Raw genomic sequence first — 19,857 nt, 5'->3', positions numbered from 1 at the left:
CTGTTCTTCATTCATAAAACTTTGGCTTTGCACAAAATGATAAATGCCAGTACAGTTTTCTGTATTTTTTTTAAATTAAACTTCTAGCTGATAGACTTGAAATCATTCCTCATATAGTCAAAACATAAAGTTGGCAGGCTTGAGTAGGTAAATTAATTCAGTTCTATACTGGATGAATATAGGGACAGAATTTTTTTCCATTTCCTTAAAGGGATTTGGTCTTTTGTTGGACCTTTTGGGTCCATTTCCTTAAAGGGATTTTGGACCTTTTGTTGTCTCTGGCACATTTTGTGACTTTCTTAAGAGTTGCTTGTGGAAAGACCCAAGTCTTTTTGTCTTTCTCACTGCTTAAAATTCAGACTCCTTGATTCTGCATATTTAATTAGGGCATCCATTGCATTTTGTATACATGGGTTAACTTTTTTATGTGAAGCTCTATTCCTGTAGCACTGTGCTTTGGAATATATGCTTTTCTTTAAGAGACAATTTCTTTTAGTCTGACATGCTACCTGATTGAGCAAGGCCTTCCTTAGGCTTCAGATAGCTTGGGAAAATATTCCAAGATGCAAATCCACTATTTTAGTGGCTGGATGACAGTGAATTTTAGCTGTGCCATGGCTGTGTTTGTTAGCAGAGCCCTCCAGCAGCCCCTGCCTTCTGCACTGCCTCAGGTGCTGGGAGAAAAGCTGGCTTGGTGCTCCAAAGTCCTGTGCTTCTCTTCCACTCCAAGGTGTGGAGCCTAACATAGAGCCCTTCTGAAAAGGAAAAGCGATTTGTGGGAGATGCTGCAAGCCTTGCCAAGCTGTCAGTCTGGCCTCCTGCTGCTTCTGGGCCCATTTTATTTTCGACCAATTTTGTCATTTGAGTTTTCGGTCCTGAAGCAAAAGAAGTAGAAAAAGATGTAGCGAAAGAGATCATGGACTTAATTCTTTAAAGTTTTAATGTGTGTACACAAACTCATTTTTGATAAGTATTTAATTTCTTCTACTACTATTGTCTGTATGTTTTATTACTTTGTTCTTTCAGAAATCTTAAGCTGTTTTTCCCACTGCAGGTGTGTGTTGAGCAGTAGATTTCTTGATATGTTTCTTCTCCAGCTGTTCCTCAAAACTCTTCCTATGCTATCCACTGATGCCTTCCTAGCCCCAGTCACCTGCTAGAATCTCTAAACATGTGACTCATGTTCCATTTTAATATTAATCTTTGTGTGATTGCTACATCTTCCTGTGTGCATTTTTGTTTTTTCATTGGGTTGTAAATTAGCTATTGTCAGATCTGGCTCTTGGAGTAGAACTTGGCTTTTCAGTTACACACTGAGTAATTATTCCATCCTTTTCTGGTGTACAATCCTTACCTAAAAGGAAGAGGTGAATGTGAAACCCTTAAATGACTTTGTTGAAATAGTTGTATACAAATAAGTTGTTTCAAAAAGCAGTTGTTGAAAGTATTGCAGTGTGAAAGGTCTGACCTTGCATTCTCTGGTTAACATGGTGTTTAGTTGAAGCACTGATTTTTATTTTTAACTCTCTTTTTTAAGAGAAGAGAGGAAATAACTTGAAACCAGCAGGGGCTTTATTAAAGTTGGCATACTTTGCTTCATGCAATAAAATTTATTATTTAAAAACAATACCCACAAAAGAGTATATTTGTGAATAAAGCCACATGTTATCTGGAATTAACCTTGAAATCTGACAAACCTGGCAAATAGCCTTTCTTACCTAAAAATACCCAAACCTACATGAGTTGTGCTTTTACTGCTCTGCTTAAGGAACATCTGATGGTGGTAAAAGCAGATTTAGGGCTGTCCAGAGCACTTAGTCCTTGCTAAAGATGGTACAGAATAAAATAATGGATTTAGCTGCCAATAGAGAACACTCCTTCAGTGTAAAAGTTACCAGGGGTGTTGTTGAGAGTAAAACCTTGCTTTAATGAACTTTGAAGCGCAGAACTTGAGGTTTGGTTTGCTCAGAACCTCCTTTTGTCCATTCAGCTCCCTCTGTTGGAGTGAATTCCCTTTCCCAAGTAGGTCACCTGGGTTGAGAGTCTAAACCTCAGGTTTCACTCTGGAATAGTTTATAAATGTATTGGTGTCTGACACATGGCAGTTGTACCTGTTGGGCTTCAGGCTCACCCTTTAAGGAATGCAGGGTCACAGGGGACCTGAAATGGCTGAAGCCATGGGTTTGGCCATAAGCAGTGTCTATTGTTGCTGTGATCTTTTAATACAGCAACAAATAATGGCAAAAAAAAACTGAAGAGAAAAACTTTGTAAACTCAGATGTTTTGTAATTGTTGCCTTGAGCCTTTAGGCAGGCTGGGAATGGATGGCATGGAGTGCCAACATGTTACCAGTGGTTTGAAGGAAACTTTGTCAGGATGACAGGACTACCCAGGTCCCTGATTTATCATCACCAAAATAACAGTGCTTGGAAACCAAACCAGTAACTAGTAGTAACAGAAGCTTGAGAAATGGGCAGATGCCTTATTCATTTTACAGGAGGAATGGTAGACTCATGTCATCTAGGGAAAAAAATGGGTTTTTCAGTATCTACCTCAAGTGTAGGATCACTGCATATGTCTTCATGGAGGAGTGTATTTTTGTAACATTATTGAAATTTCTTAGTAAAATATGCCTTAATTCATAAGTAAACAAACACTGAAATCTTCTAAAGCAAATGTAAATTTCACAAGTGTAGAGGCTGCTGTTAATATTTTGGCCATTCCTGTGGCATCTTTTTGATTATAATAGCTTGGAGAACAAGAATGTGTTCTTAATTATAATCCCTCATCAGTTCTGTTTACTGCTAATTATTTTACAAGGTTTAGAGAAGCATTTAAGATGAAGGTCATGGGGTTACTTGTGAAGTTCTTGGTCCAAGCCAACATAGGTGAACCGAGCAGGGAAATTTGCCCTGAGATTGCTTTTGGCAGGTCCTGTGAGTGTCTGAGGCACAGGGCTGACCCAACTGGAAAGGGCCTTTTAAAGGGTGACTAATACATAACTAAATTACCTTTTTTAGAGGTGGGGAAAGTTGATGTCAGTAATTGGATTTCTATATTTTAAGCTTATTAAAAATAACGAAAAATAATTTTAATGATCTTAATTTTGGGGTTTCCACTGTATGTATGTTAGTACTTCAGAGTGTTTGATTGTGTCAATAATGGATGACTTTGTGGGGTTTTTTTTCATGTTTTGATACTTCAGTCAAGGCATTATGGTGAAAAAACATTCAAAATTTTAATTAATCCTCAAATGCCTAAATAGATTTGAAATTAATTTGGTGAGAACTGGAAAAAAAAATCCCAAACCAAACCTAAAAACCAGCTTAGTGTGAGGGGAAAAGACCTTTATTTAACACATTGTCTTAACTGAGGATGAGTTGAATGTTTGAAACAGAGCATTTCTTTAAACTTGGAAGTTCTGTTTCTGAAAGCAGGAGTGTCCTGGGCTTGAATACTCCTGCAGCTCTGCATGTTTTACAATGCAAAGTGAAATTACCAGATGCCATATTCCACTTCTGTGTGCACGACTTTCCCTTTGTATTTAAAACAAGGAAATCTATAGAGGAGCATAAAACAGGACACGTGGGTACTTGTGGAAGTCAGACTGGGGCTTCCTGCACTGCTTCCAGTGCTCTTTGCTTTGCTGTAACTGGTGGTTTTGAGGTGAGGCTGGGCAAGCTGGGATGCTGAGGCAGAGACCACTAGATGGCCCCACGGGTTTTTGCTGGGCTGTGGGTAATTTCTGCATCCCTTGGCAGAATCTGCCCAGGATTAGCAGGGAGCAGAGTGGTGGTGTAGTTGGTTTTCAGACTAAAATGAGGTTAAACCTATACATATCCAAAACCGTAAATTGATGTTGAAGTGCAGATACTCAAAATCATGAAGGCATTTTAAAACCCTTTTTGCATATCAGCCTACAGTCAGTATTGGTTTCAAAATGATGTTCTTAACACTTAGTAACTTCTGTACCCAAGTTTTGCATGTGAGGAGGAGTAAGGTTTTACTTGAAGCAAATTGAGCTTGCATTTCTTGGAAGGAGATAGGAAGATGGGAACGTTGGGTTTGTATTTCTCCATGTGGATGCTGTTTGTTCAGTTTGGTTTGTCACTCACCTGTGGGCTTGGTTGCAGTTCCATGATGAGTGCAGTTGGAATGTGGCTCTGGAGCCTTGCTGAAGGTAGCTAGGGTGACTTGTGACCATTTCTGTCTGATTTCTGGCGTGTCCTTTCCCACCAGTAACTAAACCAGCCATCCCATTTGCCTGTGTGTGTGTGCTGTTGCATCTTTCATGAGCTGGAAAACTGGGTTAAGATGGTGGAATGTCTTGTGTCCAGTCACCATCTGTCTATAAGAAACCAGTTTTCATTGGCTTTGATGGATCTTTGTCTTTGAAGAAAGGAGCTTGAATAGTACTTAGTTAAAAATTTTGGTTTGTTACAAGAACCTTGGTGTTCTGCTAAGCAATGTCAGTTCCAGGGGATGGGCCAGTGCCATGAAAATGGTTGCAAGAGCAAATTTCTTTGATTTCCCACCATGGATTTCTCTAGTGGTTTAAAAATTTCAGATGGAATTCATGGATCCTGAAAGGGTTCTTGGACTTCTAATATTTTCTCCCACTTTTTTATAGTTTTGGTTAAATTTTCTTTTTTTAAATTCTTGAATTGATTATTTGATATTGTTTCTGATGAAAATAGATATTGTGGACTGTGTAAGATGGAATGAAGCATCAGTTACGTGTTTAAATTATCTTCAAGGTACAGTAGTTGAATGTCTTAGTTTAAAGCAATGATGTGTATTCCAACAGCATTTTTCTTCTAATTTTTCATAAAGAATCCATTCAGATGAAGAGTGTCAAAAGGAGTCTACGAATGAGACACCAAGATGGCAGTTCCACTGGGGAATGAGAGGTTGAGGAAATGGACTAATGCATGAGTGCTGGGATGTCTGTCCAAGAAAAGGATGTTAAAACGTGGACTCTCATGTTATTAAACCAGAGAAGATCTGGGTTGTGATCATCCTATCAAAATGGACTTTACATTTGAATTAATCAGTGATATCCAATGATGGATCTGTTTGAGAACTGAGTGGCAAAATTTTCCTTTTGGGTTGTTTTTGCATGACAGGCAAATTAATTTGGTAAAAGATCTGTTGCTATTGCTTTTGAGAAAATGTAATTTATAAAGTGACTTTAAATAAAAGGTTTTGGTTTATTTCACACTTTGTGTTTGTCCTTTCTGGCTGAATATTTTTTATTGAGTTGATACTGAAGTGGGTTACATTTTTGGTTGCTATTAAACTGAGAAATTCTTTTAGCTAAGTACTGGAGGCAAGGTAAAATTTTGTGCTATACTGGGTATCAAATGTGGTTTTCATTTGCAAATTATGTTCACTTTGCCATGACTTCCAATGAATTTTTATTCTCTGGCTTGTTCATTCAGGTGCTTAATATGAGGGGTTTTCAGTACTTGGCCTATTGTCAGGGCACTGCTGCTGAACTTTGTGAAGTTATTTTAAGATGGAATTGATACCAATTGAAGGCTGAGAAAATACGACAATAAAAGAGTACTTGAATGTTTTGTGTAACTTTTTTAGGTATGTTCTTGGGTTGTGTGTGGGTACAGAAACTTTTCAACAGATTTCCTGGACTACAGACTTCCTGAACAGTCTCTTTGGTCTTAAAACTGTTCTGTGCAAGTGTCCAATGTGCTTCACTGCTCTTGCATGTAGCCTTAGTGTCACAATACTCTGCCATGTTGGTGAGAGAAAATTAGTTATTTTTGATATGGCTACAGATGACATACTTACCTTTGCAAATTAATTCTAAAATGGTTCTAATATTCAAAGTCATTATTTCCTTACAGGTGTCTGGGTGGATCTAATAATTTAACTGTAGGCATTTCTTTTTTGTATGTTTCACCCGAAACTCAAAGTTGTCTTTGTTTTGTGCTGGAGGGTCAAGATGGTGAACCTGGTGCTGAGAGAATCTTGAAATTGTATTTGAAAACCCAAACAAAATCCTGTTCATTGTCTGTGTTTAACCGTTTGCCTTGCTCAGACTTTTTTGGAAATGCCCATTTTTGCCATGATGAGTTGCTCATACCTGTTCCATCCAGCCATTTTGGTGGTGCATGCTTGCCCCAGTTTGGTTTTGCCATGTGTTTTTATGGTGGAGTTGGATTCTGGGATCACCATGAAGGGTTCTCATTCAAATGAGTGGATTTCTTTAGTCTTACCAGAAAATGTTTGGAATGGTCTTGCATTGTGGTTTTTTAATTCTTGCAGTTGAGATGCAAGGAGTCTTCTGTGAATTATTGGTAAAGTGGAATTTTTTTAAATGGTTTGTGGCATTGGGGAGTTCCTAATGAAGCCCCTTGTGGAAAGAGGATGGATGGTTGTAGGAGATAAATGGCAGATCCCTGGAGGAATTAAAGGGGATGGTGTTGGTTCTACTGGTCGAAGCCAATGGTTTTGGGCTGTTGGGGTGCTGAGCCATGGATGTTCCCACAGAACCCCAAACTAGCCCATTGCCCCTTTGTCCTCCAGTGGGCCCCCAGTGGCTGGTGGCTCTTGTCTTGTTGTGATGCTTATGAACATGCAAGATGTTCTTGTGCTTTGAGGGCTTGGTTTTGGTCGTGGAAGACAACTGGTAGTCAGAATCAGGTGGTCAGGGGATGCTTGGGTCACCTCCATTCCCATGGTGATACATCCTCTCAATTCCAGGATGTCGTGTTGGAGATGTCCATTGATTGATTTGCAATTGTGCAGCTTGGCTATTGTGCAGCTTTAAAATTAATTTGTCGCGTTAAAATCTGTTAATGAGCATGAATGGGTTAAGAAAGTGCATTAGAAACGAGCAGTTTGATGGTGTTGGACTGCCTTGGGCGCAGTGCCTTGGTGTAGCTGGTGGCAGTGCTGTGGCTGCTGCATTTGAGTTGTTGGGGGAACCACTAGGGAGGCGCTGTGGAGCTGCAGGGCAGTCTCAGCTCTGTGGGCTTGGCTTGGGAGCTGCTGATGCTGCTGTCCACCCCTGCCAGTGCCAGCACTGGGGGGCAAAGGGAAGAGCTCTTGTCTGGGGGTTCTGCCTCCAAACTGGGGGGAAGCTGCCCCTTGGGTGGGGTGACCCCAGGGTGGGCTGCTGCTGCCTGCATGGCTGTGAGCTCCACTTCCATGCCTTCAAAATGGCTTGTAACAGCACCACTTCCTGTCCAGGGAGGAAGTAATTTTAGCCCAGGCACTGAAATATTTAACAAATCTTTAAAACAAAAGGCACAAATTCCATTTCTTTCTGGCTTCCAAAGGGTGCCTGAGCCACATGGGGTTAAGGTGCCCCTTGAGCTGGGGTAGTTGGAGGGAGCCAGGGCTGTGGGGTAGCAGGCACCCTTTAGGTGGAGGCTCTCTCTTTTTTTGGTAGAAATGAAGGGGTGGGTCTATGGTACATCACCTGAGTTGTGGGGTAAATGTAGAGAGTGTCAATCAAAGGCAGAGCTCAGAGCTGGGAAGGAGCTCTAGATGGCGGCTGTGCCTTAGAGAGAGCGCGCTCAGCTCCGTGCCTTCCCCAACACTTTACGCAACTTTCCCTAACTTTCAGGCAGCCTCAGGGGGCCCCCACAGCCCCTTGCCTCTCCTAGGCACTAATCGGGGGCCGAGCGGACCTTTTTCGGGCAGAAAAGCAGCTTTTGAGGGCTCCCTTTTCGTGCCTTGCTGGAAAGAAGAAGCCGTGGAGAGAGCCCAGGTCGTTGTTTTTCCAGCTTAGAAGCCATGGCGTACCTCCATTTTTGTGCGCTCTCCTAATGAGCTTTTTCCCCCGGACATTTTTGTACTAATTACCGCTTCTTTTGCTTTATCGGCAGCATATTTTTGGGATTAGAATATATATTTTTTTTTCATTTTCTGAAATTTGTATTTTATCGGTATAATTACAAATATTTTGGATCCGATGTTTTTCCACTACCCGAAACTAATATCGACTTGGTCCTGGCGGCGGTGCATGGATCAGGTAGGTGAGCAATTAATAATAATAATTTTTAGATTTCTGCCGTTTTGAATACTTTGATTTTCGACCGATTTGTGCTGTATTGGGATGACGCAATAAGATACAGAGATTATTTGCATCCAGTGTTACTTTGGGAAAGTTTGCAGGATGCTCCTCTCCTGTGTTTATTCTCGGATTTTTCTTGTAAAAATGATTATTTGTTTTAAATCTCCGGTTTGCCGTGTTGATCAGTGCTGTGTATTGTTATAACAATATCATTGCAGCGTCAGGACTTTGTTCCTGATAATGAAAGCCAGTGAAACGAACTGGGACCTTACCTTTCTTTCAACTTTTGACAGTAAATACCTGGGCACAGGACTTCAAAGCAAACAGACACCCCTGACCCCCTTTTAATATTTAAGAATAAAAAGATGATGAGAAATAAGGACAAAAGCCAAGGAGAGGAGGGTTCAGTCCACAGCAATGCATCGAGGTATGACCTATCAACTTTCTTTTTTTTTTTTTTTTTGTAAAACCTGTGAATACCCTGTTTACTTTGACAGCCTTGGGTTACTGTCAGTGCTTAATAGAAAACATTTTAGTGATTTTGCTTCCTTTTTAAGGAATGACCTTGAGATTGTTAGCATGCCACACCCTAATTTTTTTTGGTAGCAATTTCTGAAACTTGTGTTGTGACTTAAGGGCCCATGTCCTAGGCAAAAGGTACTGTACCTTTATTCAGGGCAGCCCTTGCCCCTGTATGATGTTTTTCCAGCTTTTGAATTTCAGTTTTTAGGTTTTTTGTGCTGTGAAAAATGACCTTGTCGGTTTAGCCATTGCTGCATTGCACCATTTTACATACAAGGCAAATTTTTCTTTGAAGAATCTCAGAAGTCTAAACTTTAACTGAGGGCCATACAGAAGCCTGGTGTAGTAGTAAATTATAGTAAATAGGCACAAGAAAAAGTTACATGAATGAAAAAAAGCTTATTTTAAAATATAAACTGGAAAGTGCCTGTTTGTCGGATACCTCTTACTTCAAATTTTATTTGGGCTTGTAGAACTTTGATTCTGTGGAGGTATTTTAGAATATTTTTATACAATTTAACCAGACTTTGTCCTGCTGGTGATGGCATTTTGTTTCATAAAATATACACTGGGATTGTTAACAAGAGGCACCAAATGATTTGCTTGTTTTGTTTAACGTATTTTTGCTCAGAGTATTTTTATTTACTTTTGTCAAGTAATGAGATTCTTTACAGATTTTTAGAAACTTAACCTTGATGTGGGAAAAGTATGAAATACTGAAAATGTTTGTTTGCTGGGAATGCAGAAGTACAATTACCAAATCGCTCACTTTATATTTAAAAGGTCGGCTCTTCCAAAAATTGGAAATTAAACTACATGCATTTTTGGTTTTGGTTTGTAAATATCACTGAGTTTTGCATTTTGTTAATTTCAGTTGAATCTTGGTCTGTTTCTTTTTCTCTGGTGTTGTCTTCCTGCATTTTTAACCGACATTAATAAAAAAGAACTCTGAACTGTCTGTTGTATCACATGTGCTCTATGTGATGTTCAGGTGTTTGAATAGTATTCTTGATGTCCAGTATTTAACCTTCCTTAAGCACATGAACTTGAAATAGTGTGGCTATATATATATATATATATATAAAATCAAATTATTGTAACCTTCTAATATAAACTTGGATGGTATTCTGGATGTATTAAAAATGCAGTCAAATTTTAAATTCTAAAATAAATGTGGGTAAGACTGTTTAATTTGAAATTATTAATAACTAAATTAGCCTCAGGGATTGTTGAAGCACTTAAACTGAGCTTTTCTAATAATGCAGTTTAAAAACACATCAGATTTTCATACTGTGCTTTCTTTACTGTAAATGCACACAAAATATTATGTAAAAAGTCACCACGTACAAAAATTATTTTGCAGATTATGTATTTTTTTTATGCTTATTTGAAGTGGATATTATCAACAAGAGCAGCAATTGACATAATTTGTTGAGGAAATTGGAAGTATTTTACCAGTGTTGGAAAGGAATAGGAGCTAAAATCTGAGCCATGTAGCAGGAGTCCCACAGGGGGTTTTGTCCTTAGGGGTATGAGATTTGCATAGTGTCTCGTGTGCTTTTGGGGTTTTCATTGAAAGGTTATTTATCATAATTGATCATTTACATTTAACACCTGTTGTGTGAGGTTCCCCTTCTCCCCCTTCACATCTTTTTTTCCTCTGAATAAACCTGCTGTGTGTGACACCAGCACACCTGAAGTGTGGGAACAATTGAGCACAGGATATTTGCAAGTGAACCCTGTTGAGCTTATTTGTGAGGTGTGAGTCAGCTCAATGTCATAAAATGGGCTTTACTTCCTGAGGTTGACCTGAAGTAGGGGAAATGATTTCTAGGAAGTAAAGCCACCACTTTGCTGTATTGAAACCCCAAAATGCACCGGTGTCCGTGCTTCTCATGCTGCTGAGACCAGCTTGGTATCCATGGAAGTACCTGAACATGGAGGCTGCACAGTCCTGGTGGGAACCCTGGGTGGTGGAGGAGGTGGATATGGCCGGTGCCATTCACCTGGGCTGGAGAAGGGTGTTAGAGTGGAAGAAAATACAGTTCTTGCACACCACTGCAGTGCCCTAACTGAGGAACTGACTCCTCCTTTTCCAGTTCTAAGGGACTACAAAGGCCTGTGTGGAATAAATAGAAATGTCTGAGAATTGTCCCAAAGCAGATGATTTATTCTTGGAGAGAGTGATGGTGTTAACTCTTTACAGTTTGTAAGCTGAGGCTTGTACTCCTGCCTCTCCAGGTGCCCAGCAACACCTGTCCTTTGTGCTTGGACAGTAAATCCAACTTGGAGCTGAGGGATTTTATGCAACTTTGCCCAAGGTAAAAGTTGCTCTGGGTCTGCTGCAGTTCCTGCTGACCCCCACCTGTGTGCCTGAGATTTGCATAAGTAATTGAACACAATCTGCTGTATTTTCTAGCATCTTCTGTGCTGCATGTGTGAAAGGCAGGCAGTGTGAAGGTACCTCATCCATGGTCGGCCCCCATGGGAAGTGCAGAGGCCAGGGACAGGCTGGGGCCCCCCTGAAGCCCAGAGTGAGTTTTGCAGGGATAGCAAGTAACAGGCATGGGATAGATACGTAGTTTTCCTTTCCCTTGGCCTGTATCTGTTGCAGTTGCTCTCCCACCTCAGAAATACCCGGCGTGGGAATGGTTTTAGCTGCAGACCCCTCAAGGCTGAGCCAGCCCTTGTGTCTGTATCCAGTTCTGGGCTTCTCTAGCATTAAAACATCTTTTTTTGGGGGAAAAATAGCTTGTAGTGGATTAGCTCCCGGGCCATTTTCTGTGCAGGGCTGGAGCTCCGAGGTCTGAAATGGCTGTTTTTGCTCAGCAGCCACCTCCCAGCGCAGGGCTTTGCGCAGCACAACACCCTCGCCTGACGTGGCAGCCATTTTATGGAGATGTCGGCGCACACGAACCAGCGTTTGGCCGAGGGGGGGGAGAGGAGGGAAACGATCGCGTTAGGCACAAACTGCCCCCGGTGTGTGGCGCGGGGAGCAGGGGGCAGCCCGTTGTGGCCGGGGCAGCGGCGGGCCTGGGGCGGGCGGCTGAGGCGGGCGGCGTTGGCCGGCGCTGTCACAAAATGGCTGTTCTTTGTGCCGCACCGCTCGGGCGCCGCGGGAAGCGGCCGCGGGGTTCAAAGGCCGCCCTGCGCCGGCCGCGCCGCCATTGGCTGCGTGCGCCGCGCGGGCCCCCGGGAGCGGCGGCTGCCGCGGCCTCCCCCCGCTTCCGCTGCTCTGCCGGGCGTGGGCTCGCTCTGCTTCATTTTAACGGGCTTTCATTTTAATACTGACAGCTATTTTCAGCAGGCACTTGAAAAAGAAGCAGGGCTATTTTTTGCTGCGGATTTTTTCTTTTCTTTTTTTTTTTTCTTTTTTTAAACTTCAAAAGGAATTGTAGAATGCCATAGTATTCCCGGAACATCTGTGGTCTTTTTTTTTTTTTGTCTTTTTTTTTCCCTTTTATTTTTTAAAGAGATGTACAGCTTTCAGTATCCTTAAATCACCAAAATTCACTGTTTGCTTTCAGTGTGTATTTTGCCACTGATTTTCTCTCAGCTGAGTAGAAACATTGTTAAAATGCCTCAAACTGTGGGTTTCAAGGTTTTATCTGGGTTTAAATGCCTCAAACTGTGGGTTTCAAGGTTTTACCCGGGTGACGAGTTATTTTTTAGCTGTTGTGGCCATGTGCATGTGCCGAGGCTTTCAGTTTCATTTGCACCGCCGCATTCTTCAACAAGGATTTTTTTTTCTCTCTCCCTTTTTAAGCTTTAACCCTTTGTGAAACTGTCCAGAGCCTTTTTTGAAAAGGAAAAATGCTTTATCAGTGCGGGACACAAAAGGAATAATGTGCAAGGAATTCATATGAATCATGATGTAATCTGTGTGCTGCACAAAGGAGATTGTTCTTGTTTTGCTTTGTTACTTCTGTTTCACATTACCCTCGTGAAGGAAGTGTCTCATCTAATTACGCATGCACAATCCTGAGGCTTTCAACTCCTCTGTTCCCTGTTTTGTGATTGCTGCCAGAGATGGATACAGTATATACAGTGCTATAAAAAGAGCTCACCAACTGCAAGAGGCTACATTTAGCTGTAGTTCATTGTCTTCTGGATTGTTCTTTTTTTTTTTTAGTTAAATATCTTAAATTGCAGAGATTCTCTAAAATGCATGACTTCTGCTGAATAAAAATTGGAAAATGGGAATGAAGAGCTCACCTGGGTAATTGTGTAACCCAGTTTGTGTGGCACAGCCTGTGCTGGGGCTGGGCCGTTGCCATGGCCGGGTGCACGTGTGTGCAGGCATGTTCCCAACTCCAGGAGTGCCTCCAGCCAAGGCAGGGTGGTTCAGATGGCAGACTGGAGCCTGTTCCGCTTTCTGTCGGGTTGATGTTTCACCTGCCGCACTCTGAGGGCAGCAGTTGCCCTTATCTGCACCTTCCCCACTTCCTGCAGCGCTGGTGCCAGCTGTGGCTCGGTGGTGGCGCTTCCCAGAACGCGGATCCCGGCTGTGCCTCGGGAGCGGCGCTGGGGCTGCCATAACCACATTTCTGTGTTCAAACAAACACTGCCACTGGCAGCTCATTTCAATCTCCCTAACTCGGTATAGGGATTAACCAATTCCTGTCTTTCTTTGTGTGTCTCACCCCTCAGAAAGTTGTTCATAGCACTAGCAGGTCACTGAGCTGCCAGACTTGTCCCTGAGGAGTTTTTATACTGGGACATCTCTTAATTCAGGTTTATCAGTGCTAGTGTTGAGGAGCAGGTGAAGTACCTGAGACAGCAAGCAGGAGTCTTAGGGACTGAACTGAAGCTTCCCATGCCCCGGACTGGCTGCTTTTGAACTCGAGACAGCCCAAGTAAACCTGCTTTGGGTGGGTTTGGCAGCTTACATTGTTATTGCATCTCCTGATACATAACTTGGAGGTGTGTGTATCCACTCCATCTTGTTTCAGGTTGCACACCACGGTCCCAGCAGGAATTGCAATGTTAAATTAGGCTGCTAAGTTCTGGAGATGAAAAAGGCTTCTAAATCTCTCCTTGCCCCTAGCTGAAATCCAGCTCAGGAAGGAGCTGATAATGGCTGGAGAAAGCTTGTGTTCTGCTTTATCTCTCCTCTCCTTCAAGGAAAATAAATACAAACAGCACAGCACTGGGGGAGGGGAAGGCCTGGATTACCATAATTAGACAGAAGCAGCCTTCCAGCAAAGGATGTGCTGTTCTACTGACATGGTGTCTTACATCAATCTTTCTGGTGTGCTTTTATTAATAGACATGTGCTAAAATGCCACGTGAAGATGCTCTTTCAGTAGGTGCTGGTGTGTATGTAAAGCCCCTTTCACATCCTGTAGAGGAGAATTGAAATAAAAGAAGAAAAGCCCAGAGAAAAAGCTTACCCCTAGTGACTTGCAGAGAAGCTTTTGTAAGTCTGTCACACTGTTAATGCCTCATTTTCTTACAGCAGGGAGTATCTTTTGGATATAATGAGACAAATGTTGCTGATTCTTTCCAAATGTGCAGCAGCTCATTTTACATTACAGCTTGTGTAGCACTGCTGCTAAATTACAATTTTCAGTCTTCATCCTCCTTTATATTTACCTGTGGGCTGAGATAACCTACTCTGTACTACACGTGCTGTTCTTACCTTGACTGATAAGGGTTAAAAATTAAAAAGTTTTTAACAGTGATCTCAGATTCCTTTCTGGTATTGTGCTGGAAGTGCTGGCATGGCGTTTGATCTTGGCAGGGCTCAGTGCAGTGTGTCTGCCAAGCTCCACAGACGGGATGGGATGGGATGGGACGCTTAACACTTCATTGCTCACCAGCCTTTACCCCAGCTATGAACAAGGGTGTTGCAATGTCAAGAATCCACTGACTCCAGAACACTCGACTCCTTAGGAAAAAGCTGTGTTGCAACTATTTATGTTTCTTGCAAGTGTTATTGTTAGGAATAGATGACTTAATAGAATTGCTAATACGTTAATTATAGGAGTCGTTTGCATCTTTCTGATGGGGAGCAATCTCTGTACTTCACTGCAGAGTTGTCACCAGTTGAGATTTGAATGCCATGTGTTATCTGTAAAACTTTAGGCTTACATCTCTGGTTAAAAACAGCTTTTAAGAGTCACTTGGAATAACCCCCTCAGGCCAGGTCAGGCTCCCTTGTTCTGAACTGCAGGTCACCTGGAACCATTAGGAATTTCTGCACCATCATGGTCCTGTTAATGGCGTTTGGGTCCTAAATTTCCATATACACTCCATGTCTTTAGTCTGAGAAGTTTTAAAGGAAGTTTACAAATGTTAAGGGAGAAAAAGCACCCGCTTTTTCAGTTCTAGTTGTGTGTGCACACTCCTGCCCTCTCACGCATCCACGTGTCCTTTGCCAGTGGGCTGCACCAGTGTGCAGAGTCCCCTTTGTGCCGCCGCTGGGCTCAGCCTGGCTGTCCCCGGGGAACATGGCGCAGCGGGGCTGGAACGGGAAGGGCGGAGGGCACAGGGACAGCCCTGCCCGCTGTCTGAGGAAGGGCTGCACCCCCGGCTCCTGCTCCTCTCCTTGGCTGGGCGTGAGGAGGAGCTGGGAGCTGCCAGGAGCAGCCGGGCTCCGCCCGCTGCTGTGGGATGTGGAGCCCGGAAACGTTTCGGAAATGCTTGGCTGCCTCCCGGCGAGGGGGAGATGGGCCCTTTCAAACCCTGGGAACTGCAATTGTTCTCCCCTTTCTGGGCAGGGAAAGGGAAGGATGCTGCCTTGGAGATTATCAGTGGTGCTCCTTAATCAACCAGACAGGGTTTGACTCCTTTTGTCCCTCTGCTGGTTTTTTTTTTTTGTTTTTTTTCCCCACTAGACATCCCAAGCATTTTCAGCCTCTGGCTTTAAGATCAGAGGGCCAGCTCTCCCCGTCATGAATGAATTGCTCTTTTTGCTTGCTTATGCAAACACAACATATAGTGTCTTCCTAGTGGAATAAAAAGACCCACCAGCTTTTGGAAAGTCTGTATCATTCAGGATAGCCCAATGTGCTTTGCTGAGCTGTAGCAGAGCAGGGAGGGATATATTTAGCTCTGCCTTTGGCATTTGGGAGTCCTGTGCTGAGGTAAGTAGCAGTGGCCAGAATAGGCTGGAAGTTTGCAGACACAGGTGTATTCTCCATGAGAACTTCTCACATGCCTGTTTAAGGGGGGAAAAAAGTTGCTGGTCATAAAATGAAGTTAGGGAAATATTTTTATGCTGCTTTGAAGAACTTGTTGGTAATCTGGAAGGGCCAGCCCTATCACCATGGGAGTTTGTTGTGCCCATTTAAGGCTGGCCCAGATTTATGCAAACCGTATTTTGAGTATTCAGAGTTGTTTGAGACTCACTCCTAAACAGTATGAGGAGCCTGGTTGTGTTTAGAATATTCTAGTTTAAGTTCTTGCTCGAAGATCAATGGTTAAAAATACCATGCATAAGTATGGAGAGTAGAGGAGCAGGAGTATTTTTCTTTCTTCCCTTCCCCCCATTTCTACTTTTCCCTGCAGGTAATAAACTGGGAAAAGCTCTTTCATCAAATGACCCATCTCAAGGCTTCTCACTCAGAAAATCTTTGCCTTGGGAGACAGGCAAGCACCAATCACTTTTTAGCAGACTTTCAGAATAAAATCAAGGGAAATGAAAAAGCTAGGAATGCATTCATATTCAGTGTCACAATCTGTCCTTTGCTTGGCTCTTCTGCACACTCCATGTGCAGTGTCTGTATGGCTTTGTCTATGATTACTGTGGTATTTGCTCAGTCCTCTGTGTTACCCGTATTATCTTCTCTTTATCTAGTGATCTGTAACTAGAACCCATCTTGTGTTCTTCTCCCTGGCTTGTTTAGCCTAAAGGTTAAATTTAGTTTAGTGCCTTTTTACAGCTACCCTGTGACTTGAGTGCACATATCAACATTGATGGTGCTTGTTTGTATTTGCAATATATGTAGCCATTTCATATATGTTTATATAAAAACATAAAATGGTTTGGGTTGGAAGGGAACTCAAAGATCATCTCATTCCAACCTCCCTGCCATTGGCAGGGACACCTTCCCCTAGACCAGGCTGCTCAACAGCCCCATCCAACCTGCCTCAAATGCTTCCAGGGAATGGGGCATTCACAACCTGTCTGGGCAACCTGCTCCAGTGCCTCAGCAAGCTCACAGCAAGGAATTTTTCCTAATATTTAATCTAAACCTACTTCCTTTCAGTTTGAAGCCATTCCCATCTGTCCTGTCACTACATGTTCTTGTAAATAGTTTCTTTTCATAATAGGGAACATCACATTTATAGATCAGATATTAAAAGGAGATGGTTAACAGCAGCCAGTCCTCATCTCAGTCGATGTGTTTGCCCTTTCTGTGGTTTGTCACCATGCTTGTGTGTCCCACAGTTTGTACAGGTCACTTTAGGAAGACAGATCTGTTTAAATAGTTTTAAGTTGGTGCCTTGCACAGGCCTTGCTGCTCTGTGCTTTGGAGTAAATCTCAGGTTGGTTCTGCTGGTGGATGGGAGTGGCAGCTGGCAGCCTGAGCTGAAGAGCTGTGGGGGCTCAGGAGCCCCTCCTGGGTAGAGTTGGCTCTGCCAGACATCCTTGGGCTGACCCAGCAGCTCCTCCAACCCTGGGCTGCTCACCCTCTTCTCAGGATCTATGAGATTGGAAAAGACCTCTGAGATCATTGAGTCCAAGCTATTGTTACATTGTCCACTCTGCAACTCACCTGCACTGCCAAGTGCAGTTTATTTCCCCTGTTCTTGTTACTGTAAAGGCTTGGTCCTGCCTGGGTTTAAGCTGGCAGTGAGCTGCTGTTTCTCTGGGCTGTCCAGGTGTGGTATCAGGAAGCCCAGCAGGTCCAGCCAGTGCTGGGAACACAGTGAGCAGGGAGGGGCTGTGTCCCAGCCACCTGCTGGGCCATTCTGGTGCCAGTGAGCTGCTGGTGTGCGCCTGGGTGTCACTTACCCACAGCACTCTGACGCTGTGGCCAGCAACGCACAGGAGTTAAATATAACGGTTCCTGCTGTCACCCAGCCCCTGATGTTATCCAGCCATGGGATAATCTGCCAAGGTCCTTCTCCAGCCTTCACAGGGTGGTTCTGCTGCTGCTGAATCCCTGCAGAGATTGCGAAGCCCAGTGGAATGTTGCTGTTGGGATTCAAACTTGTTTAGATTCAAAACATTCACAACAGTTCTTAAAGCTGGGAGGAGCTTTGCTTGTGGGAGGGTGTTGGGTTATTAATCCTCCTTTATTCCCCTGTCTGAATTCAAGTTCTGTCCCTCAAAAGCCACATTTTAAAGGCTGGGGCAGAATGGTCCCAGTTAGAGCCATTCCCCAGTCAGTTCTTGGTTTCACAAATGCATATTGGGGTCATTTTTTCAGCTGTCTCACACCTTCTGGAAGCAGATCTACTGTTAGTTCTTGCTGAGAACTTATAAAATGATTTGCTGTTTGCAAAGATGATCCCCTCTAAATGGAAGTCATATGTGAAATATTAAATGCAAAATCTGGAGGCTTCAAGCATGTGGTAATTGCCTTTTAAACTCAGATGCCTCACTGTAAAGGGTCTTATCGCTGCCTTTCAGCTACTTATTTCTTGGAAGGATCATGTTCTTCTTGGTAAGGAATGATTTAGTTTTGCTCCCCTTCAAGTCAGGAGCAAGCTCTTAATTAAACCAGACTTACAGTCTAAAGTATTTCTTAGAAACCAGAGGAATGTATTTGGCTGAGTCTTTGCAGATCTCAGCTTTTTTTTCAGAGTTTCTTCAAAGAAATTACCAATGGTCCATCTGTTGCTTTCTTTTCATGTTCATGGGTGTTTTTGGAGGAGGGTGGTCTGGCTGAATTGTGATTTTTGTGATAAATAATTACAGTTTATTTCTTACTTTTAGTTCAATTGGAAGTAGGTCTTGTTTGGATGCTAACTCAGGGATATTAAACCAGGACAAATTCCAGAAATAACTTCTGAAAAGAGGACTTGGGTCTCTAGGTATATACAGTGTTAGACCAGATTTGACATCTAATGTTGCTAATATATTATATTCTGTTGGCAGGTAGAAATGCTTCCTGATTGTCCCAGTGACAGTTAGAAAGGATTCTTTTATGAAAACAGGCCTTTCAGTTATTTTTTATCTGATCAACATAGAAAAGAAGATAAACACATATTTCGCCTCAATAACAGTTTGTTCCTTAATAAAAAAAAATAAATTATTTGCAGCAGCCTTCAAAAGGATATAACCACTTCTCATCTGTGTTTCTTTCCTTAGTAGGGGAAGCAGGTGTGCAGGCAAATATCTGCACATACAGATGTGTATGCCATCAGAGAAGTCTCCCTCTTTTCAGATGGCACAGTTCACAGTCTGAAAAAAAGAATTAGTGTTCAGACAATGTTGTGGATAAAGCACATGTGGCTCTTGATGTGCAGAGAGCCTGTGTCCTTGAAATAAAGCTTAAGGCTGTGAGGAACAAAGAGCTCCAGAGCAGGAGGAGGACAGCAATTACTGTTCTGCCTCTAAACAAATACTGTTAGAGCTGTCTGGCCTCACTCTTGCCTGGGCTGTTAAAATTCCTATTCCAGCTATTGCTCAGAAATCTGACTGAAGGAAAAACTGTCTTCCTCTTCCATGCTTCCCAGTGGGACATGAGACACTAAAATGCCTCGAGCAGAGCCTGATGTTGCCACTTATGTTGTGACAGCAGAGTTTAGATGCCTCCAGATCCCATTCCTTTGTGGAGGCCCAGTGGGATGGTGTCCTTCTGAGCCCTGCCCATGGACACCATCTGTCTCCAGAGCTGCTGGAGTGCCATTGCCAGGAGCAGTGTGGCACCACCATGGGTTATGGCTGTGGCACCGCCACAGGTCATGGCTGTGGCACCACCATGGGTTATGGCTGTGGCACCACCATGGGTCGTGGTTGTGGCAATGGAGAGCTGTGGTGGACAAGGGGGGGAACTGTTGTAGACCCCACACAACAAGGGGCGTAGTGGGACACTGTGCCTTTAGTTCTCGTGGATAACCTCCATCCATGGACAGGGCCTGGGCATGGCCTGAGATGGCCGTGGTTCAACTTGAATTTTCAGCCCTGCTTTTAGGACACAATGTGATAACCCAGCTGCCTCAAACCCAGGCTGGGACTGTGAAACAGCAGCCACGGGTTATGGCTGCCCCTGCTCCTTGAGGAAGGGGCTCTGTGCCCCCACAGGCTCGGAGGGCCGCGCTCTCCACGGTTCCCCTTCCCTGGGGCAGTGCCAGGGATCCATCCGAGGGATCCATCCCAGGGATCCATCCCAGGGATC

At 43.2% G+C, this 19,857-nt stretch overlaps 1 protein-coding gene across 4 annotated transcripts in view; it reads left to right on the top strand.

The window, feature by feature from the left end:
* The window catches only part of CHD2 (chromodomain helicase DNA binding protein 2), an 83,916-nt gene that overhangs the window by 22,698 nt on the left and 41,361 nt on the right, over positions 1 to 19,857 (top strand). For 2 of the 4 annotated variants that reach the window (XM_054272967.1, XM_054272964.1), the window contains exons 5-6: positions 4,834 to 7,999; positions 8,335 to 8,468. In XM_054272967.1, coding sequence (XP_054128942.1) covers positions 8,407 to 8,468 — 62 coding nt within the window. In that variant the 5' untranslated portion in view covers positions 4,834 to 7,999; positions 8,335 to 8,406. Of the gene's footprint in view, positions 1 to 4,833; positions 8,469 to 19,857 lie in introns of all 4 variants that reach the window. The other 2 variants (XM_054272966.1, XM_054272965.1) reach the window with 2 other exon arrangements.

This window comes from Melozone crissalis, unplaced genomic scaffold (assembly GCF_028551555.1).
Source record: "Melozone crissalis strain CALT ecotype California unplaced genomic scaffold, PUWL_Pcris_2 ptg000014l_1, whole genome shotgun sequence".
Taxonomy (NCBI): domain Eukaryota; kingdom Metazoa; phylum Chordata; class Aves; order Passeriformes; family Passerellidae; genus Melozone; species Melozone crissalis.
This window is presented reverse-complemented; position numbering and strand designations above follow the sequence as displayed.